This window comes from Oncorhynchus mykiss, chromosome 20 (assembly GCF_013265735.2).
Source record: "Oncorhynchus mykiss isolate Arlee chromosome 20, USDA_OmykA_1.1, whole genome shotgun sequence".
NCBI classification, from domain to species: domain Eukaryota; kingdom Metazoa; phylum Chordata; class Actinopteri; order Salmoniformes; family Salmonidae; genus Oncorhynchus; species Oncorhynchus mykiss.
Genome location: NC_048584.1, coordinates 28,254,090 through 28,276,045, shown reverse-complemented (window position 1 = coordinate 28,276,045; position 21,956 = coordinate 28,254,090). Strand labels below are relative to the sequence as shown.

Sequence of the window (21,956 nt, the reverse complement as noted above, 5' to 3'; positions counted from 1 at the left end):
TAACCCTACTACACAGCACAGCAGCGTTAACCCTACGACAGAGCACAGCAGCGTTAACCTTACTAAACAGCACAGCAGCGTTAACCCTACTACACAGCACAGCAGCGTTAACCCTACGACAGAGCACAGCAGCGTTAACCTTACTAAACAGCACAGCAGCGTTAACCCTACTACACAGCACAGCAGCGTTAACCCTACTACACAGCACAGCAGCGTTAACCCTACTACACAGCACAGCAGCGTTAACCCTACTACACAGCACAGCAGCGTTAACCCTACTACACAGCACAGCAGCGTTAACCCTACTACACAGCACAGCAGTATTAACCCTACTACACAGCACAGCAGCATTAACCCTACTACATAGCACAGCAGCGTTAACCCTACTACACAGCACAGCAGCGTTAACCCTACTACACAGCAGCGTTAACCCTACTACACAGCAGCGTTAACCCTACTACACAGCACAGCAGCATTAACCCTACTACACAGCACAGCAGCGTTAACCCTACTACACAGCAGCGTTAACCCTACTACACAGCAGCGTTAACCCTACTACACAGCACAGCAGCATTAACCCTACTACACAGCACAGCAGCGTTAACCCTACTACATAGCACAGCAGCGTTAACCCTACTACACAGCACAGCAGCATTAACCCTACTACACAGCACAGCAGCATTAACCCTACTACACAGCACAGCAGCGTTAACCCTACTACACAGCAGCGTTAACCTTACTAAACAGCACAGCAGCGTTAACCCTACTACACAGCACAGCAGCATTAACCCTACTACATAGCACAGCAGCGTTAACCCTACTACACAGCACAGCAGCATTAACCCTACTACACAGCACAGCAGCATTAACCCTACTACATAGCACAGCAGCGTTAACCCTACTACACAGCACAGCAGCATTAACCCTACTACACAGCACAGCAGCATTAACCCTACTACACAGCACAGCAGCGTTAACCCTACTACACAGCAGCGTTAACCCTACTACACAGCACAGCAGCATTAACCCTACTACACAGCAGCGTTAACCCTACTACACAGCACAGCAGCGTTAACCCTACTACACAGCACAGCAGCATTAACCCTACTACACAGCACAGCAGCATTAACCCTACTACACAGCAGCGTTAACCCTACTACACAGCAGCGTTAACCCTACTACACAGCACAGCAGCATTAACGTTACTACACAGCACAGCAGCGTTAACCTTACTACACAGCACAGCAGCGTCAACCCTACTACACAGTACAACAGCGTTAACCCTACTACACAGCACAGCAGCATTAACCCTACTACACAGCACAGCAGCGTTAACCCTACTACAGAGCACAGCAGCGTTAACCCTACTACACAGCACAGCAGCATTAACCCTACTACACAGCACAGCAGCGTTAACCCTACTACAGAGCACAGCAGCATTAACCCTACTACACAGCACAGCAGCGTTAACCCTACTACACAGCACAGCAGCGTTAACCCTACTACAGAGCACAGCAGCGTTAACCCTACTACAGAGCACAGCAGCATTAACCCTACTACACAGCACAGCAGCGTTAACCTTACTACACAGCACAGCAGCGTTAACCCTACTACACAGCACAGCAGCATTAACCCTACTACACAGCACAGCAGCGTTAACCCTACTACACAGCACAGCAGCATTAACCCTACTACACAGCACAGCAGCGTTAACCCTACTACAGAGCACAGCAGCGTTAACCTTACTACACAGCAGCGTTAACCCTACTACACAGCACAGCAGCATTAACCCTACTACACAGCACAGCAGCGTTAACCCTACTACACAGCACAGCAGCGTTAACCCTACTACACAGCACAGCAGCATTAACCCTACTACACAGCACAGCAGTATTAACCCTACTACACAGCAGCGTTAACCCTACTACACAGCACAGCAGCATTAACCCTACTACACAGCACAGCAGCATTAACCCTACTACACAGCACAGCAGCATTAACCTTACTACACAGCACAGCAGCATTAACCCTACTACACAGCACAGCAGCGTTAACCTTACTACACAGCACAGCAGCGTTAACCCTACTACACAGCACAGCAGTATTAACCCTACTACACAGCACAGCAGTATTAACCCTACTACACAGCACAGCAGCATTAACCCTACTACACAGCAGTGTTAACCCTACTACACAGCACAGCAGCATTAACCCTACTACACAGCACAGCAGCGTTAACCCTACTACACAGCACAGCAGCGTTAACCCTACTACACAGCACAGCAGCGTTAACCCTACTACACAGCACAGCAACGTTAACCCTACTACAGAGCACAGCAGCGTTAACCCTACTACACAGCACAGCAGCGTTAACCCTACTACACAGCACAGCATCGTTAACCCTACTACACAGCACAGCAGCGTTAACCTTACTACACAGCACAGCAGCGTTAACCCTACTACACAGCACAGCAGTATTAACCCTACTACACAGCACAGCAGTATTAACCCTACTACACAGCACAGCAGCGTTAACCCTACTACACAGCAGCGTTAACCCTACTACACAGCAGCGTTAACCCTACTACACAGCAGCGTTAACCCTACTACACAGCACAGCAGCGTTAACCCTACTACACAGCACAGCAGTATTAACCCTACTACACAGCACAGCAGCGTTAACCCTACTACACAGCAGCGTTAACCCTACTACACAGCAGCGTTAACCCTACTACACAGCAGCGTTAACCCTACTACACAGCACAGCAGCGTTAACCCTACTACACAGCACAGCAGCGTTAACCCTACTACACAGCACAGCAGCGTTAACCCTACTACACAGCACAGCAGCGTTAACCCTACTACACAGCAGCGTTAACCCTACTACACAGCAGCGTTAACCGTACTACACAGCACAGCAGCGTTAACCCTACTACACAGCAGCGTTAACCGTACTACACAGCACAGCAGCGTTAACCCTACTACACAGCAGCGTTAACCCTACTACACAGCAGCGTTAACCCTACTACACAGCAGCGTTAACCCTACTACACACCGACAAATGTCAAATCTCCAAACACAGTGTAAAATCACACAAGACCATTCACAACCTTCTACAGTAAGTGAGTAAAACCACCAAAACGTAACATAATTATTAAACGGTTGGTTAATTTACATCACAAACAACAAAGTTAACCCTTACTTTGCAGTGTAAAAGCTACACAGTATCTCCAGGCGATCCCCATGCACCCCGTGCACCACCTGCCTCTCCTTCCATTGTGTTTCAGAGACCCACCTGAGAACATGAATATTAACACAGCAGCCTCTGGCTCGTCTCGCTTTCCCGTCCTCACGCTTGACGGCACACACACAGCTCTCTGTCCCTGGGGCTGACGGCAGCACTGAGAACCATTGAGCACGACTCAGACACACATGTACGGTTTATACACACACCAGGCTGCTAAGCTCCCAGTCCTGACCGCCTGCAGCATGACAACTCCAACCTCAACACCGACCCCTGTTCCTCCCTCCTCTCGGTCCCACAGCTAGACTCTCACCACAGCCTCTGGAAGGTACAGCTTCAGAATAAACACCAGAAACCGAGTACAGGAGCCACACCTAAAACTGGAAAGACTGCATTGTCCAGCAGCATTGTATGTACTGTAGCACTCAGCAGCTCAGCCTCTGACTTCACCTTCATACATGCTATGTGCTTCATAAATCTCTATTCATACCATCCTGTCTGCGCCCCACCCCCAGACACAGCTATCGCACACCATAAATTAGCAGCCATTTAATTAGCCAGCTCCAAAGAGTAGCTAGCGCCCAACCCACACTCTCTCCTGAGTCCTGTCAAATAGCATCCCACAGCAAAATAACCCTACTCAGCAGTTAGCAGGTAGAAGAGGTAGGGAGAAAGAGAGAGAGAGGGAGAGAGAGAGAGATTCATGTTGTCGTACCCAAAAAGTGCATTACAAAAGGCCCAGTGATGGTAATAAAGATGCAGACAGAGATAGTGTCCAGGCTCCAATTAAAATATGAAACAAAGGGAAAGCACAACTAAAGCACTATGTGGATGAATCATCATGGAGATGGGATGATGTGGCCTGGCTCCTTGGTGTTCAGCAGAAAATGAGTGCCTTAGGCAGGGAGAATGGAGAATGGGGGAGGTAGACAGGCAGGTAGCCCACTGTGCCATCCATGCTAAGCTCAGACAATGGGTGTCAGAGCTGGGAGACGGCTGGGGGATTTAGAAGTACTGGTGACTAATCCCGAGGAAATAGCAAATATTCTGACTGCCATTAACAGAGCCATACTGTATGTAGTCTCTGGGTTTATGTAGGGCAGAGAGCCATACTGTATGTAGTCTCTGGGTTTATGTAGGGCAGGGAGCCATGCTGTATGTAGTCTCTGGGTTTATGTAGGGCAAAGAGCCATACTGTATGTAGTCTCTGGGTTTATGTAGGGCAGAGAGCCATACTGTATGTAGTCTCTGGGTTTATGTAGGGCAGAGAGCCATGCTGTATGTAGTCTCTGGGTTTATGTAGGGCAGAGAGTCATACTGTATGTAGTCTCTGGGTTTATGTAGGGCAGAGAGCCATGCTGTATGTAGTCTCTGGGTTTATGTAGGGCAGAGAGTCATACTGTATGTAGTCTCTGGGTTTATGTAGGGCAGAGAGCCATACTGTATGTAGTCTCTGGGTTTATGTAGGGCAGAGAGCCATACTGTATGTAGTCTCTGGGTTTATGTAGGGCAGAGAGTCATACTGTATGTAGTCTCTGGGTTTAGGTAGGGCAGAGAGCAATACTGTATGTAGTCTCTGGGTTTAGGTAGGGCAGAGAGCCATACTGTATGTAGTCTCTGGGATTATGTAGGGCAGAGAGCCATACTGTATGTAGTCTCTGGGTTTATGTAGGGCAGAGAGTCATACTGTATGTAGTCTCTGGGTTTATGTAGGGCAGAGAGTCATACTGTATGTAGTCTCTGGGTTTATGTAGGGCAGAGAGCCATACTGTATGTAGTCTCTGGGATTATGTAAGGCAGAGAGATTTAAGTATGAAGAATCACCAGTCAGAGTGGTAGGTTGTACATAAAGAGCCATAAGTGTGTGGGAGCGTGATTATATTTGTCCTATATTTACTGTATATTTGTACAAGTGTGTATTATTCACATGTGTGAATTGGAAATGTGTTTTTTTGCATATCCCAACTCTCCCTGAGACACCCTCGGAGAGTGGGGTCATGGCCAGGGTCTGAGAGCCATTTGATTTGATTTGATAAGTGGGTGTCTCTGTCAGTGATATGAAGTACACAAAAGGACTTCAACATCTATTTGCTTGAGGGTGGGGACCTTTACAGAATTACATAATCCGACACTATTTGAGATAAAGGACCTTTACAGAATTACATAATCAGACACTATTTGAGATAAATGACCTTTATAGAATTACATAATCAGACACTATTTGAGATAAAGGACCTTTAAAGAGTGCAGACGGCCAACTATCATTTCATGGAGATGGTGCGACTTCATAGGGAATTTTGTCTGAGCAGAGTTTCCTGGAGAAGAATAATCATGCAGCTAGATAAACCACTAAGATGAGTAGCGAGCAAAGCCTTCTCCCAGGATGAAAGTCAGATCAGGCTACAGGGGGAGTAAACACGCAATGGCCTTTCTTTGCCTTCTCTCCTGTCTGCCTGCCTACTGTAGTTTAGAGTACGGCTGCTGCTACCGGCATTAGCAAAGTAGAAGACATGCTTCTCCTGGAAGGTAACATTACCTCCTCCACACTGATCCTCAACACGAGGGGCCCTACAAGGGACTTCAGTTCCCTCTTGTACTCCCTGTATACCCACGACTACATGGCCTCACACAGTTACAACTTCATCATCAAGCTCGCCGACGACACGACAGTAGTAGGCCTGATTGCCAACGGCAACGAGACGGCCACTCCCTACAAGGCTCTACAGAGGGTGGTACGCTCAGGCCAACGACACCATGTGTCACAGGAAATCCAAGAAGATCATCAAGGACCTCAGCCACCCGAGCCACGTCCGGTTCTCCTCGCTTCCATCACTCAGACGTGGGCAGTATAGGAGCATCATGGCAAAAACTGACAGTCGGCCAATAGCTTCTACCCACAGACCATCAGGCTGCTGAATATTTTTTTTTAAATGTATATATTAAATTGTTTATTTTACCAGGTAAGTTGACTGAGAACACATTGTCATTTACATAAGTGACCTGGGGAATAGTTAGAGGGGAGACGAGGAGGGATGAATGAGCCAATTGGAAGCTGGGGATGATTAGGTGGTCATGATTGTGTGAGGGCCAGTTTGGGAATTTAATAATAATAATAATAATTTATAAAATGTCTATAGTGCTTTTCAAAAGCAAAAAACAAACACGCAATGCATCACCATGAGTAGCCTAGCTAGTACATCACATTGAGTAGCCTAGCTAGCTAGTACATCACATCCAGTGATGTACTGGTTGACCTAACTATAGGTCAACCAATAGAGGCCGATTCTTTGAGTGCATGCATCCCCCAAAGATGGAGATGGACAGTTCATGCCTTGATCAGAGGAAGGTGATGAGGGAGATGGTTGATGAAGAGTCTGGTGACGATCATATAAAGGGCTACTCTGGGAACCAGCCAGAGTCGTGTAGCTACTGGACTTCTCCTTCACAATGTATGGTACCCACTTGGGTGACGCCTCAGCATCTCTGGGCACCAGAAAGCTCACCACACAGAGTTCAGAATAGTAGCCAGTCGTCCTCACTATGAGCCCTCTGCCTCAGCACTGCATTCCTCTACTGCATCTCCCATTCCTCTCAAGCTTCAGGTGACTCTTCAATTTATGTTTTCAAAACATCAGGGACCAGCAGCCAGGTGAAACAGAAAAGCTGATACCGTGTCCAGATGCATCATTCGAACAAAAACTATTAGCCAGCTAGCTAGCCAAGTCGAAGCGAGTTGACCTGCCAGTCCATCTGCAAATCTGTGGGTCAAAACCACCATAAGTACGCAATAAAACTCAACGTTATCAAAAAACAAAACAGCTGATAAAAAAACACAATTAAAAACACGTAAAAACGATTAAATATGTAAATATTTCCAGAGCTCTCTGCTTAGGTTGCTACTAGGGCGCCATTGCAACTACAGCACTACTAGCCACCGATAGGCAGCTACCTGCTCCCTCTGATGTATCACTGTTACAGTTGTAAATATGTATAGATTATTATTTGTATTATTGTTTCATTCACTTCTCACTTCCCCCCTGATGCTTCCCCTATGGACATTCCCTCTGGGATCCCTCGCACCAATGGACAGATACAGTGGGGCAAAAAAGTATTTAGTCAGCCACCAATTGTGCAAGTTCTCTCACTTAAAAAGATGAGAGAGGCCTGTAATTTCATCATAGGTACACTTCAACTATGAAAGATACAATGAGAAAATCACATTGTAGGATTTTTTATGAATGTATTTGCAAATGATGGTGGAAAATAAGTATTTGGTCAATAACAAAAGTTTATCTCAATACTTTGTTATATACCTTTTGTTGGCAATGACAGAGGTCAAACGTTTTCTGTAAGTCTTCACAAGGTTTTCACACACTGTTGCTGGTATTTTGGCCCATTCCTCCATGCAGATCTCCTCTAGAGCAGTGATGTTTTGGGGCTGTTGCTGGGCAACACGGACTTTCAACTCACTCCAGAAAATGTCTATGGGGTTGAGATCTGGAGACTGGCTAGGCCACTCCAGGACCTTGAAATGCTTCTTACGCAGCCACTACTTCGTTGCCCGGGCGGTGTGTTTGGGATCATTGTCATGCTGAAAGACCCAGCCACGTTTCATCTTCAATGCCCTTGCTGATGGTAGGCTTTGTTACTTTGGTCCCAGCTCTCTGCAGGTCATTCACTAGGTCCCTCCGTGTGGTTCTGGGATTTTTGCTCACCGTTCTTGTGATCATTTTGACCCCACGGGGTGAGATCTTGCGTGGAGCCCCAGATCGAGGGAGATTATCAGTGGTCTTGTATGTCTTCCATTTCCTAATAATTGCTCCCACAGTTGATTTCTTCAAACCAAGCTGCTTACCTATTGCAGATTCAGGCTTCCCAGCCTGGTGCAGGTCTACAATTTTGTTTCTGGTATTCTTTGACAGCTCTTTGGTCTTGGCCATAGTGGAGTTTGGAGTGTGACTGTTTGAGGTTGTGGACAGGTGTCTTTTATACTGATTACAAGTTCAAACAGGTGCCATTAATACAGGTAACGTGTGGAGGACAGAGGAGCCTCTTAAAGAAGAAGTTACAGGTCTGTGAGAGCCAGAAATCTTGCTTGTTTGTAGGTGACCAAATACTTATTTTCCACCATAATTTGCAAATAAATTCATTAAAAATCCTACAATGTGATTTTCTGGATTTTTTATTCTCATTTTGTCTGTCATAGTTGAAGTGTACCTATGATGAAAATTACAGGCCTCTCTCATCGTTTTAAGTGGGAGAACTTGCACTATTGGTGGCTGACTAAATACTTTTTTGCCCCACTGTATCATTGTTATTGTTGTCAATCCGTATTGCGGAAATGAAACGTTACAGTGTGTTTGCAATTTAAAGGCAATGTTCCCGTGTTAGTGGAGACTGCATTCACAGTAAACGCTGCATATGTCGGCTCAATAGTAAATTACCTTTTACCTAGCGCCCTAGGAGTTTCTGGGTCCAACACAAGTCATATTTTAGAGGATCAGATTGACCAACATTTTAGGATCTGTTAGTAGAGAGTAAGAGATTTGTTAAGAGGATGCATTTTACAGGATCTCCCCAAAAACCTCCCAAAATAACACTCAAACACTCATGGTTTTTAGCAGTAAAACACATGTTGATCAGCTTAAATGTGAGGTTAGCAAGGCCAGATGTAGAGCAGTTAGTAGAAGATACTGTAGTGTAGCTATAGGGAGGAATAAGTGCATTCGCTGATCTGGCAACAGATGGGGGGACAGAGAGAAAGACAGGCAGGGATATAGGGAGGAGAGCAGGCAGGCTATGGCCCTCACCTTTGAGCCTCTTGAAGTGGACAGGGACATCACTCTTGATGCTTTTGCTGTCCTCCGTGGACTCACTGCGCACCGTAGGGGGGTCGTTCTGGGCCAGCCAATCAGCCACCTTGCTCTCAGAGACCATCATGGCGGCCTGCAGGGTGCTGAGGTCCTTGCTGCCTGAATGGGAGGCCTTCTTAGGCCGGGGCCGATGGTCCGGAGTCAGCTTGGACACGTGGTCCTTGATCGTGACCTTGCCAGGGGAGGTGTCATCAAACTCGATTGTGAAGGCATGAGGTGAGGCGTGGCCCTGAGCGCTGGCGGTAGCAGCAGCCCCCTCAGTGTCTTTGGTGGGAATCTCATGAATGCTGTCCTCGGCCATCTGAGCCTCCTTGGTGGGTATCTCAAAGTAGCTCGGCTCGGGGCCCAGGCCGTCCTCCCTAGGCCTCTCACTCCTCTTAGGCTCTCTGCCGTCTGTAGGTTCACAGAGAGGAGAACACTGGGGATCAGTATCTAGAGGTCAAAGGTCATGGGCCCCATATGGGCCGTTCAGCTGTGTCTGTTCTGAGTCTCACCATTAGTCTGAATCAGTGTCTGAGGCCCTGGCAGAACAGCCCTCTAAACAAAACAGGTCAGGCTGAGCTGGGGCCCAAGCAGACAGGCACAAAGCCATGTAGTGTCCACTTTGACAATAACTGATGAGGAAGCCAATCAAAACCCCTTTAGGCTATTACTTAATAATGATTGTGTTACTTAATTTGATTACATTAAGTGGCAAGGCATTATGGGATGTGGAGATGATGGAAGATCTGATTGGACAGTGGAGAGACCATCTGGTTTATATGTATGACAAAGTGAGTAGCTGAGTTGTTCATGTAACATACAAAAAAGTTGGCTTTGCACATTTCCTCCCTAACAGAGTAAAGGAACTATATCAAAGTCAAATATTGAAGATATAATACTTACAGGGATTTACGACCCCCTATAAAACAAAATCTTTCTTGAAAGTTATATATTTCACTTCAACTTAAAAGTACTTTTTGTCTCTTTTTGAAAACAGATAAACTCCCTATGTCTGCAACAAACAGGGGCTTTCAACAAAGTAAAACATTGAGTGAAATGAGACATAATGTTGTCCATATAGAGAACTACAGTGCCTTTGGAAAGTATTCAGACCCCTTGACTTTTTCCACATTTTGTTACATTACAGCCTTACTCTAAAATTGATTAAATTAAAAAAATCTACACACAATACCCCATAACGACAAAGCAAAAACAGGTTTATAGACACTTTTGGAAATGTATTTTTTTTTTTTTTTTTTTTTTATTAAATATATTATTTACATAAGTATTCAGACCCTTTGCTATGAGACTCTAAACTGAGCTCAGGTGAATCCTGTTTCCATTGATCATCCTTGAGATGTTTCTACAACTTGATTGGATTCCACCTGTGGTAAATTCAATTCATTGGACAAGATTTGGAAAGGCTCACACCTGTCTATATAAGGTCCCACAGTTGACAGTGCATGTCAGAGCAAAAACCAAGCCATGAGGTTGAAGGAATTCCTTAGAGCTCCGAGACATAATTGTGTGTGGAGGCACAGATCTGGGGAAGGGTACCAAAACAACAAGACCACAGTGGCCTCCATCATTCTTGAATGGAAGAAGTTTAGAACCATCAAGACTCTTCCTAGCGCTGGGTGCCCAGCCAAACTGAGCAATCGGGGGAGTAAATCAGTAAAAGGCTCATCAGTAAAAGGCACATGACAGCGCGCTTGGAGTTTGCCAAAAGGCACCTAAAGTCTCTCGGACTATGAGAAACAAGATTCTCTGGTCTGATGAAACCAAGATTTAGCACTTTGGCCTGAATGCCAAGCGTCATGTCTGGAGGAAGCCTGGCACCATCCCTACGGTGAAGTATAGTGATGGCAGCATCATGCTGTGTGGATTTTTTTTCAGAGGCAGGAACTGGGAGACCAGTCAGGATCGAGGCAAAGATGAACAGAGCAAGGTACAGAGAGCCCCTTGATGAAAACCTGCTCCAATTTTTTATAAGTTAGCAAGCATTTCTAAAAACCTGTTTTTGCTTTGTCATTATGGGCTATTGTGTGTAGATTGATGAGGAAAAGAAACTATTTCATATATTTTAGAATAATGCTGTAACGTTATTAAAGGGGTCTGAATACTTTCTGAAGGCACTGTACATTCAAACTGGTACCACTTGCATGGGGTCCTAGATTATAGTCACCAACAGGTCTGGCAGTAAATAAGGCTGTGGTTTCATCCTATCCAAGCATCAATAACACCCACTGCTTCCCCGAACAAGAAAATCAGAACATAAGCCTAGAACTTCCCTTTTTTATAAATACTACCACCCTTCCTCTAATGATCACATTAAGACTCATGTGACTGATGTGAAAACTCAACTCAAAAGCACTGAGGGTCATGGTGGCCATTGCTTTAACATGGACACTCAGTGTACTGTACATTAGAGTCCATGAGACATACAAAGCATTACTAACAACACCCATGTCATTACATATTCATGACAGGAACCAAATGTATACTTAACAATATAATACATCTAAGTAATCTGGCAGGACTTTAGGTGTTTTATATTCATTAATCCACCGCCCTGAAGTGACCAGAGTGCCTTTAAAAGTGAGAACACATACCTCATAGCTGAAACGGCCTGACTGACTGAATATCCTCCTTAAAAGCCACAGGTGGCCAAAGAAAGTGCAAGTTCAGGCAGAGGTGGTTCCCTCTTCAAAATTAAAGCCTCAGTTCGGATTCCCAGTAAACTATGTCCTTAAATTGAGTATTTAGCAAAACAATATATATAAGGACTTTAGCAAGTTACTACTTTAGCAAGTTACTATAGACTAGATAGCAAATGAGAGTTTCAGTGTTGGAGAAAGCGGTTTGTTTCAGCGCTCTGTGAGAGCTGGTGCAACGGCGTAACCCAATAGCCCTGAGTGACAATACATAAGGAAGGGGCTGGGGGCGGCTACAACAGAATCTATTCAATAGTACATGAGACCGTTCCTCTAAACTATCTCACTTCCCCTCCACTGCTACCTTCTGTTGTTAGTTAGCCTCTCTCTACTAGGGCAAGTGGGGGTAGTATGCCCTCTCCACACTACAGAAATAGCTATGGGAGGAGATTAGATTATAAATTGGCTCTTTGATGTGGGGAACTGTATTGTGTGTACACCTTATTGGTGTACCCTTATTATGTGCCTTCTTTGGGCTCTCAAGAGACTCTAGGCTTTCAGGAAAATAATGCTGATTCATTAAAAAGGTTTTCTATCTCTCCTCCACACCAGTCGAAGTTCCCTTTGTTGACTAAAGAATGCCTGCAGATAATGCTATTCAAAGCTGAAGGCTCCTTGGCTTGATAAACTCACAATGTATGCCCCTGTGAGAGAAAGAGAAAAAGAGAGAGAGAGTGTAGCTGGACGCTGAGGAGAGGAGGGTGGATATGGTGTCTTGTTTTGAACAGAGAGAGTGTTGTCCTCAGTGACTTCCCTTAAGTGGCATTCGAAGCGGAGGGTGTGAGTGCTTTCAGATTCAGAGAAGAAGGAGCAGTTTCTACATAATCACATAGAACTCCATAACATTATATGGGTACCCTATAGACTTCAGCACCCACTACCAGCCTACCACCCACACTCACTGCAAGCTGTCTATACTGCACACGTATCACTTACATTGAATGACCATGAATATAACCCCGGATCTGTTTTTATGCCACCGGAGAGACATGGCTTACAATTACATAGATAACACGCCGGTGCACTCTGTTGAAGCTTGGGGCTGTCACTAAAGACTGGTCAGGAAGGCCCACTGTTTGTGACACTTTCCTTGGGGATGCTGTCCATATTAACAACGGCTGACAGACCAGTCAACTGCCCTCTACTGTGGTCCTCTCAATAACAGAGATAAGGACAGGTCAGTGGTCACTACATACCATCTACTGTACATAAGAGCACTGCTTTCACAATAATATTGCGATTTTACAGTTGAAGTTGGACGTTTACATACACTTAGGTTGGAGTCATTAAAACTCGTTTTTCAACCACTCCACAAACTATAGTTTTGGCATGTCGTTTGTGCATGACACAAGTCATTTTTCCAACAATTGTTTACAGACAGATTATTCCACTTATATTTCACTGTATCACAATTCCAGTGGGTCAGAAGTTTACAGACACGAAGTTGACAGTGCCTTTAAACAGCTTGTAAAATTCCCCAAAATTATGTCATGGCTTTAGAAGCTTCTGATAGGCTAATTTCCATCATTTGAGGCAATTGGAGGTGTACCTGTGGATGTAGTTCAAGGCATACCTTCAAAAATTGTAGACCTCCACAAGTCTGGTTAATCCTTGGGAGCAATTTCCAAACGCCTGAAGGTACTACATTCATCTGTATACCTTCAGGTACTACATTCATCTGTACAAACAATTGTACACAAGTATTAAAACCATGGGACCATGCAGCCATCATACCGCTCAGGAAGGAGACGCGTTCTGTCTCCTAGAGATGAATGTACTTTGGTGCAAAAATAGAAAATCAATCCCAGAAAAACAGCAAAGGACCTTGTGAAGATGCTGGAGGAAACAAGTACAGAAGTATCTATCTCCACAGTAAAACGAGTCCTATATCAACACAACCTGAAAGGCCACTCAGCAAGGAAGAAGCCACTGCTCCAAAACCACCATAAAAAAGCCAGACTACGGTTTGCAACTGCGCATGGGGACAAAGATCGTACTTTTTGCAGAAATGCCCTCTGGTCTGATGAAACAAAAATAGAACTGTTTGGCCATAATGACCGTTATGTTTGGAGGAAAAAGGGGAGGCTTGCAAGCCGAAGAACACCATCCAAACCGTGAAGCACGGGGGTGGCAGCATCATGTTGTGAGGGTGCTTTGCTGCAGGAGGGGCTGGTGCACTTCACAAAATAGATGGCGTCATGAGGCAGGAAAATTATGTGGATATTTGGAAGCAACATCTCAAGACATCAGTCAGGAAGTTAAAGCTTGGTTGTTAATGGGTCTTTCAAATGGACAATGACCCCAAGCATACTTCCAAAGTTGTGGCAAAATGGCTTAATGACAACAAAGTCAAGGTATTGGAGTGGCCATCACAAAGCCCTGACCTCAATCCTATACAACATTTGTGGGCAGAACTGTTTTTCAGTTCTGCCCACAAATTTTCTATAGGATTGAGGTCAGGGATTTGTTTTTCAGTTCTGTTTTGTTTTTCAGAACTGTTTTTCAGTTCTGCCCACACATTTTCTATAGGATTGAGGTCACAGTTCTATAGAATTGAGGTCAGGGCTTTGTGCCATGGTCCCATGGTTTTAATACTTGTGTGTGCGAGCAAGGAGCGTGTGCGAGCAAGGAGGCCTACAAACCTGACTTAGTTACACCAGCTCTGTCAGGAGGAATGGGCCAAAATTCACCCAGCTTATTGTGGGAAGCTTGTGGAAGGCTACCTGAAAGATTTCACCCAAGTTAAACAATTTAAAGGCAATGCTACCAAATACTAATTGAGTGTATGTAAACTTCTGATCCACTGGGAATGTGATGAAAGAAATAAAAGCTGAAATAAATCACTCTCTACTATTATTCTGACATTTTCACTAGGATTTTATGTCAGGAATTGTGAAAAACTGAGTTTTAATGTATTTGGCTAAGGTGTATGTAAACTTCCGACTTCAACTGTACATTTTCCCCCCCAAAATGAACATGGTCATAATACAAATATCCTTACATTAATCAACTGTTGTTTAATAGAATTGTAATTCAAAAGTAGCCTACACTATACTTTCTACACATGTCAATGGTCACACAAAGAATCTGTTAAATTGCTTCAACTTACTGAGTTCCATGATAGATGCAACCTCTCCCATACTTGAATTAAAATAAAAGTCCTTCAGGCTTTCCGATCACAAGCCTCAGTTTATCCCAAAATGTTGGCTTTCCTAAGAGCTGCCGAGGACATGCACTGCACTGGTGCTATTGTCCAGCTCTGACTGTTGATAGTGTAAGGACAGCTCTATGATCTAATAGTCTAAGAGGTCTGGTCGGCCTTCCCCCAGTCCACCCCAGCACCCATTGGGTGTCCTGCTGCGTCCAAGCCTGGTCTAATCTCTAATCCTGTTACTCCTGCCCAGCACAAGTTAATGGGATCCCAGTCCTCCGGGCCAACACAGACACACACACAGTGTATATACACACTGTGTACTGCGAGTCCGGATGGCCATTACCCTCAATACACAGAGACAGGATAAGTCTGGGAATTAACATAAAGCCATCATTTCACTACTTACAGAAAGTATTCTGTGCTTTATGTTCCAACGTTGGCATGCTATAGTTCCGTTATAACCACAGGAATATTTCAGAACAAACATTGCATAGGGTACAATGATCAACCAGGAACCTCTACAAAAAAATTGCCAGCTCAAATTCCCTGCCAATTCATAAAAACTGAACACAAGTAAAAAGATAGCAGATCAGTTTATCTTGATTTGACCTCAAGCCCTCAGGAATGTCATTGGATCATCGTTCTTTAGGCCTTAGAGTATACTGTACAGTATGCATGCATCTGAACATCTAGACATGTACACATTTGTTTTTATTTGAGATATGATGAGGTCATTTTTTGGGGGTTCTTACCTGCTGCAGAGCTGTCATGCTTCTTCCCACACGTCTTGGTCTCCTGCTTGAAGGAGTTCTCATCGTCTGCGTCCCCATCCCCCCACCAAGATGGCTGTCCATACAGAGGGGTTCCCCGGTGCAATGCTGCTATGTCCCCTATAACACAAACACAAGACGTTTCACTAGATTTAGATTGAATAATCTACCCATTGTGCTTGTGAAACATGCATGTATATGAATGAAATCAATGGACACAGTAACGGGCCAGTAGTTACTGTGATGGTCATGCAATACTTCCTGAGCACAGCTGCACTAGTGTCTTTTAATCCCTCTGTCTTAAAGCTGGATGATGGGTCATGGAGCACTGATTTGGCTTTAGCCATTCCACTGACCTACATAACCCAGTCAGCAGGACACAGAGGGACAAACCCATCAACACCATGCTCTGATCCCTTATCACCAATGAGCTTAAGTCAACACACAACCAACACATATGGCAGATCTGACTTCAAACAGACTGGCTGGAGGTTGGCTGTGTTTATCGGTTGAAATGTTTAAGAGGAGAATCTCTTCCTGGACTTTGTCTGATCCTCATTTGAACCAACAGACACATTTCGCTGTGTTACAGATGACCAGTGCTTGACTTGGGCAGGAGTTCACCAGAGCTGAGTACCGGCACCTAAAATGTTCTACTGCTTGAGCTCCTGTTCCTCTTATAGAATATTAGCTCAAAAGTATTGTAGAGCGCCAGCACCTAAATATAAACAGTACCGGCCCCCAAAATGAGTACCAGCATCTATTTCAGTCCAAGTCAAGACCAATAGTATGTTGCTAGTTGAACCCAGGTCGGGACATGATGTGTAGGCTAATTTACTACAAATAAAGTCACAATAGCTAAATGGAACATAATCACTTCAAGTTTAAATAAGCACTGACTTTGCATACAGATGCTGGATCTTCATTTGATCACCCTGTTGCAGGGCAACTTTTCTGAAATGCAAGACATTTAAAACTTGTTGTATATTTGAGGTTTAAAAGGCTTCTGAAGTTTGTAAATCCCACTTCGAAATTTCAGACTTGATTTTTCTGATCAACCCCTACAAAAACCACCATGAATTATAATAATTCACGTTTCTATTTATTTATTTTACCTTTATTTAACTAGGAAAGTCAGTTAAGAACAGATTCTTATTTTCAATGACGGCCTGGTCAGGGGCAGAATGACAGATTTGTACCTTGTCAGCTCAGGGATATGAACTTGCAACCTTTCGGTTACTAGTCCAACGCTCTAACCACTAGGCTACCCTGCCGCCCCAATTTCCTGTTGCTGCAGGATGATTTTTCTGCTGTGGCAAACTAGCTCAAATTAAGATCCTACATATGTTGAACAAAACCCAGAGAAAGCATTAATTGCAGCACATACTTACAGATGCTTGTGTTAAAAATGCCTATAAATGCCTATTACTGCTGCAAGATTGGTGAGGAGCCTATAAATGCTGCAAGCTTGGTGAGGAGCTATGCCTGCTTGCATAATATCTCCAGTGAACCTATGGTGGTGTGTTGCAGAGAGGAAAGGGAACATACAGTGATTCCCTGCGTCGTCAGGGGGGACCAACACATTAGCATCAAACTGACAATTAACAGGCTAAAATATCCAGGTGGCAGCAAAGGAGAAACACATGTAAACGCTTCCTGCCTCCTATTTTTTAAGGGCCGTCGGGTAATGGAGGAGACGTATGTGGATGTGCCTCTGCCTATCATTATAGGCCTTCTGCTGAAGGCCCCCACTGCAGATGTTGTAATTAAACACATTGTGGGTGGCAAGCAGGGTTGCATGTAATGCTGGTACACTGGACTCATGGATTAAGCCTGATGCCCCATATGACAGTGTTAGAACATCTGTTTTTTTATCCTGAGACTATAGACAAGGGCTAAAGCCATTCATTAAGGACATCTTCTCATATTTCAGAACTAACTACTCAATCCATAGGGACCAAACAGCTTAACATTTAAGTCATTTAGCAGACACTCTAATCCAGTGCAATTTACAGGAGCAATCGGGGTTAAGTGCTTTGCTCAAGGTTATGTAGACCGATTTTTCACCTAGTCGGCCCGGGATTCGAACCAGCGACCTTTTGATAGCCTAGGCTACCTACCGCCCCAGGTAACCTACTGTAAAAGGCCAGTACATAGCAAAAACTCCCTCTGAGATTCCTAATGTAATGACAATGAACCATGTACTGTCACAATGCAAAAGCCTGTAATACAGCAGGTATTCAACTCAAGACATCCCCTCAGCCTACCACAGAGTATCCAGTATCTGTACCACCTACTGTAAGAGACACTAACATCCGTAAAATATCCACTGTTACCTACACCAACACCAGCATAAGCTCCCACTCCAGCTGAGTGAATTGACTATTGAGCGTGTAAACGATGCAAGTGTAGCGGACATTCCTCCTGCCAAAAGCACAGGGGAGAGATGACAGAAACAGAAACAGAGGAGAGCGGGAGCAGCTGCAGACACTCTACTGCCTCCTGTAGATAATTATAGCTATTTGATTGGAATAATACTCATTCAGCTACTGATAGTGGGCCCAGGAGCATGCTAGGCTGGCCAATCAGATAAGACCCTCCAGTGGTACAGGGACAGTTGTTCAGATTATTGTGTTGTTTTTAAGGTTGCTTTAATGAGATTCAGCTGGATTTACAATGTGTTATTTAAACATCCGCCCTAAGCCCTCACTCTTTTATTACAGCCTATAAATGAAAAGAAAAAGCTCCAGAGGAGACAGGCAGTGAAAAGTAGAGATTTATTAGTCTTTTCAGATGACATGTCTATCTATACTGTATCATCTACGGTGGGATCATGACAATCGTTGCTTACTCATTTAGAATACTGATTCTAAAATGCTATCGGTATAAAATGGAATTATGAATCTAGTCACAACTTGGATGCAGAAAGGGCCAAATCTCCAAATACTGTGTCATGACTGAATCACTTGAAGATCAACAATGAAATATCCCATTAAGTTATTCCCTGAAATGACTGGATCATACCGTAATGTACAACATACATGTCATCTCTTATATGTGCTTCCTGCTCTCACCTGCCATCTTGTCATCTCCCTTGTGTGATTCGGCAGGTTTGGCTGATGGCTCCATGGTCCCCTCGGCTGCCTTGCTCTCGGCTGGTCTGCAGCTGGAGGACTTGGGGGTCTTAGCAGGAGACTTGGGAGGAGATTTGGTAGGTGACTTGGTGGGCTCACCGTTGGAAGGCTTCTTACTCAGCTGGAGCTGGCTGGTGAACTTCTCATGCTGATGGAGGGAAAAAGAGGGAGGGAGGGAGACAGTGAGGGGGCGAGGGGGCAAGGGAGAGAGAGAGTGGAAGAGACACAGCAGTGGAAGACAGAGTTCATGGTAAAAAATATAATCTTTCATCTAATGCTGACACGCACACACGCACACACACACACACACACACACACACACACACACACACACACACACACACACACACACACACACACACACACACACACACACACACAGCCCAAAGTTATATTTGCATGGGGCAAGCTATGAGCTATTGAGTCTACTTACAGTCGTGGCCAAACATTTTGGGAATGACACAAATTAACAAAGTCTGCTGCCTCAGTTTGTATGATGGCAATTTGCATATACTCCAGAATGTTATGAAGAGTGATCAGATTAAATGCAATTAATTGCAAAGTCCCTTTTTGCCATGTAAATGAACTGAATCCCCCAAAAACATGTCCACTGCATTTCAGCCCTGCCACAAAAGGACCCGCTGACATCATGTCAGTGATTCTCTCGTTAACACAGGTGTTGTTGAGGACAAGGCTGGAGATCACTCTGTCATGCTGATTGAGTTCGAAAAACAGACTGGAAACATCAAAAGGAGGGTGGTACTTGGAATCATTGTTCTTCCTCTGTCAGCCATGGTTACCTGCAAGGAAACACGTGCCGTCATCATTGCTTTGCACAAAAAGGGCTTCACAGGCAAGTATATTGCTGCCAGTAAGATTGCACCTAAATCAACCATTTATCGGATCATCAAGAACTTCAAGGAGAGCAGTTCAATTGTTATGAAGAAGGCTTCAGGGCGCCCAAGAAAGTCCAGCAAGCTCCAGGACCGTCTCCTAAAGTTGATTCAGCTGCGGGATCGGGGCACCACCAGTACAGAACTTGCTCAGGAATGGTAGCAGGCAGGTGTGAGTGCATCTGCACGCACAGTGAGGCGAAGACTTTTGGAGGATGGCCTGGTGTCAAGAAGGGAAGCAAAGAAGCCACTTCTCTCCAGGAAAAACATCAGGGACAGACTGATATTCTGCAAAAGGTACAGGGATTGGACTGCTGAGAACTGAGGTAAAGTCATTTTCTCTGATGAATCCCCTTTCTGATTGTTTGGGGCATCCGGAAAAAAGCTTGTCCTGAGAAGACAAGGTGAGCGCTACCACCAGCCCTGTGTCATGCCAACAGTAAAGCATCCTGAGACCATTCATGTGTGGGGTTGCTTCTCAGCAAAGGGAGTGGGCTCACTCACAATTTTGCCTAAGAACACAGCCATGAATAAAGAATGGTACCAACACATCCTCCGAGACCAACTTCTCCCAACCATCCAGGAACAGTTTGGTGATGAACAATGCCTTTTCCAGCATGATGGAGCACCTTGCCATAAGGCAAAAGTGATAACTAAGTGGCTCGGGGAACAAAACATCAATATTTTGGGTCCATGGCCAGGAAACTCCCCAGACCTTAATCCCATTGAGAACTTGTGGTCAATCCTCAAGAGGCGGGTGGACAAACAAAAACCCACAAATTCTGACAAACTCCAATCATTGATTATGCAAGAATGGGCTGCCATCAGTCAGGATGTGGCCCAGAAGTTAATTGACAGCATGCCAGGGCGGATTTCAGAGGTCTTGAAAAAGAAGGGTCAACACTGCAAATATTGACTCTTTGTATCAACTTCATGTAATTGTCAATAAAAGCCTTTGACACTTATGAAATGCTTGTAATTATACTTCAGTATTCCATAGTAACATCTGACAAAAATATCTAAAGACACTGAAGCAGCAAACTTTGTGAAAATTAATATTTGTGTCATTCTCAAAACTTTTGGCCACGACTGTACAAACACTTTTTTATACTATGATATAAACGGTGCTATTTTCCTATTTAGCAGAAATGAGATATTTAGCACAATATTGAGAACAAAATAGATATTGTGCACAGTGCCTTCAGAAAGTATTCATAACCCTTCACTTTTTCCACATTTTGTTGTGTTACAAAGTGGGAGTAAAATGTATTTAATTGTCAACGATCTACACAAATTACTCAAAATGGAAGAACAATTCTAACATATGTAAAAGAAAATAAACCACTAATATATCTTGATTAGATACTGTAAGTATTCAACCCCCCTGAGTCAATACCCCTGAGTCAATGTTAGAATCACATTTGGCAGTGATTACTGCTGTGAGTCTTTCTGGGTAAGTCTCTAAGAGCTTAGCACACCTGGATTGTACAATATTTGCCCATTATTCTTTTCATATTGTTACATCCGTTGTTGGAATGAGACCAAGGCGCAGGGTGGTAAGCGTACATCTTTCTTTATTTTGATGAACACCAAAAAAAAGAAGATAAACAAACGTAACGTTCTGCAGGCTACACAGTAACTGTACAAAAACAAGATCCCACAACTGAAGGTGGGAAAAAGGGCTGCCTAAGTATAATCCCCATTTAGAGACAACGATAAACAGCTGCCTCTGATTGGGAACCATACTAGGCCAACAAAGAAATAGAAACATAGATTTGCCCACCAAAGTCACACCCTGACCTAACCAAATAGATAATTAAAAAGGCTCTCTAAGGTCAGGGCGTGAACATTTTTTTTCAAGCTCTGTCAAATTGGTAGTTGATCATTGCGAGACAACCATTTTCAGGTCTCTCCATAGATTTTCAAGCAGATTTAAGTCAAAACTGTAACTCTGAGTCTTCTTGGTAAGCAACTCTTGCGTTTTAAGTTATTGTCCTGCTGAAAGGTGAATTCATCTTCCAATGTCTGGTGGAAAGCAGACTGAACCAGGTTTTCCTTCGGGATTTTGCTTGTGCTTTGCTCCATTCTGTTTATTTTTTATCCTGAAAAACTCCCCAGTCCTTAACGATTATAAGCATACCCATAACATGATGCAGCCACCACTATGCTTGAAAATATGGAGAGTGGTACTC

General features: G+C 44.3%; 1 protein-coding gene across 12 annotated transcripts in view; it reads right to left on the bottom strand.

Annotated features, from left to right (window-relative positions):
* Positions 1–21,956, bottom strand: part of cep170aa (centrosomal protein 170Aa) — a 67,779-nt gene that overhangs the window by 17,643 nt on the left and 28,180 nt on the right. For 10 of the 12 annotated variants that reach the window (XM_021576351.2, XM_021576352.2, XM_021576350.2 and 7 more), the window contains 3 exons: positions 18,812–19,019; positions 15,720–15,857; positions 9,055–9,510 (listed from right to left, as the gene is read on the bottom strand). In XM_021576351.2, coding sequence (XP_021432026.2) covers positions 9,055–9,510; positions 15,720–15,857; positions 18,812–19,019 — 802 coding nt within the window. Of the gene's footprint in view, positions 1–9,054; positions 9,511–11,711; positions 12,014–15,719; positions 15,858–18,811; positions 19,020–21,956 lie in introns of those variants that run through there. The other 2 variants (XM_021576360.2, XM_021576361.2) reach the window with 2 other exon arrangements.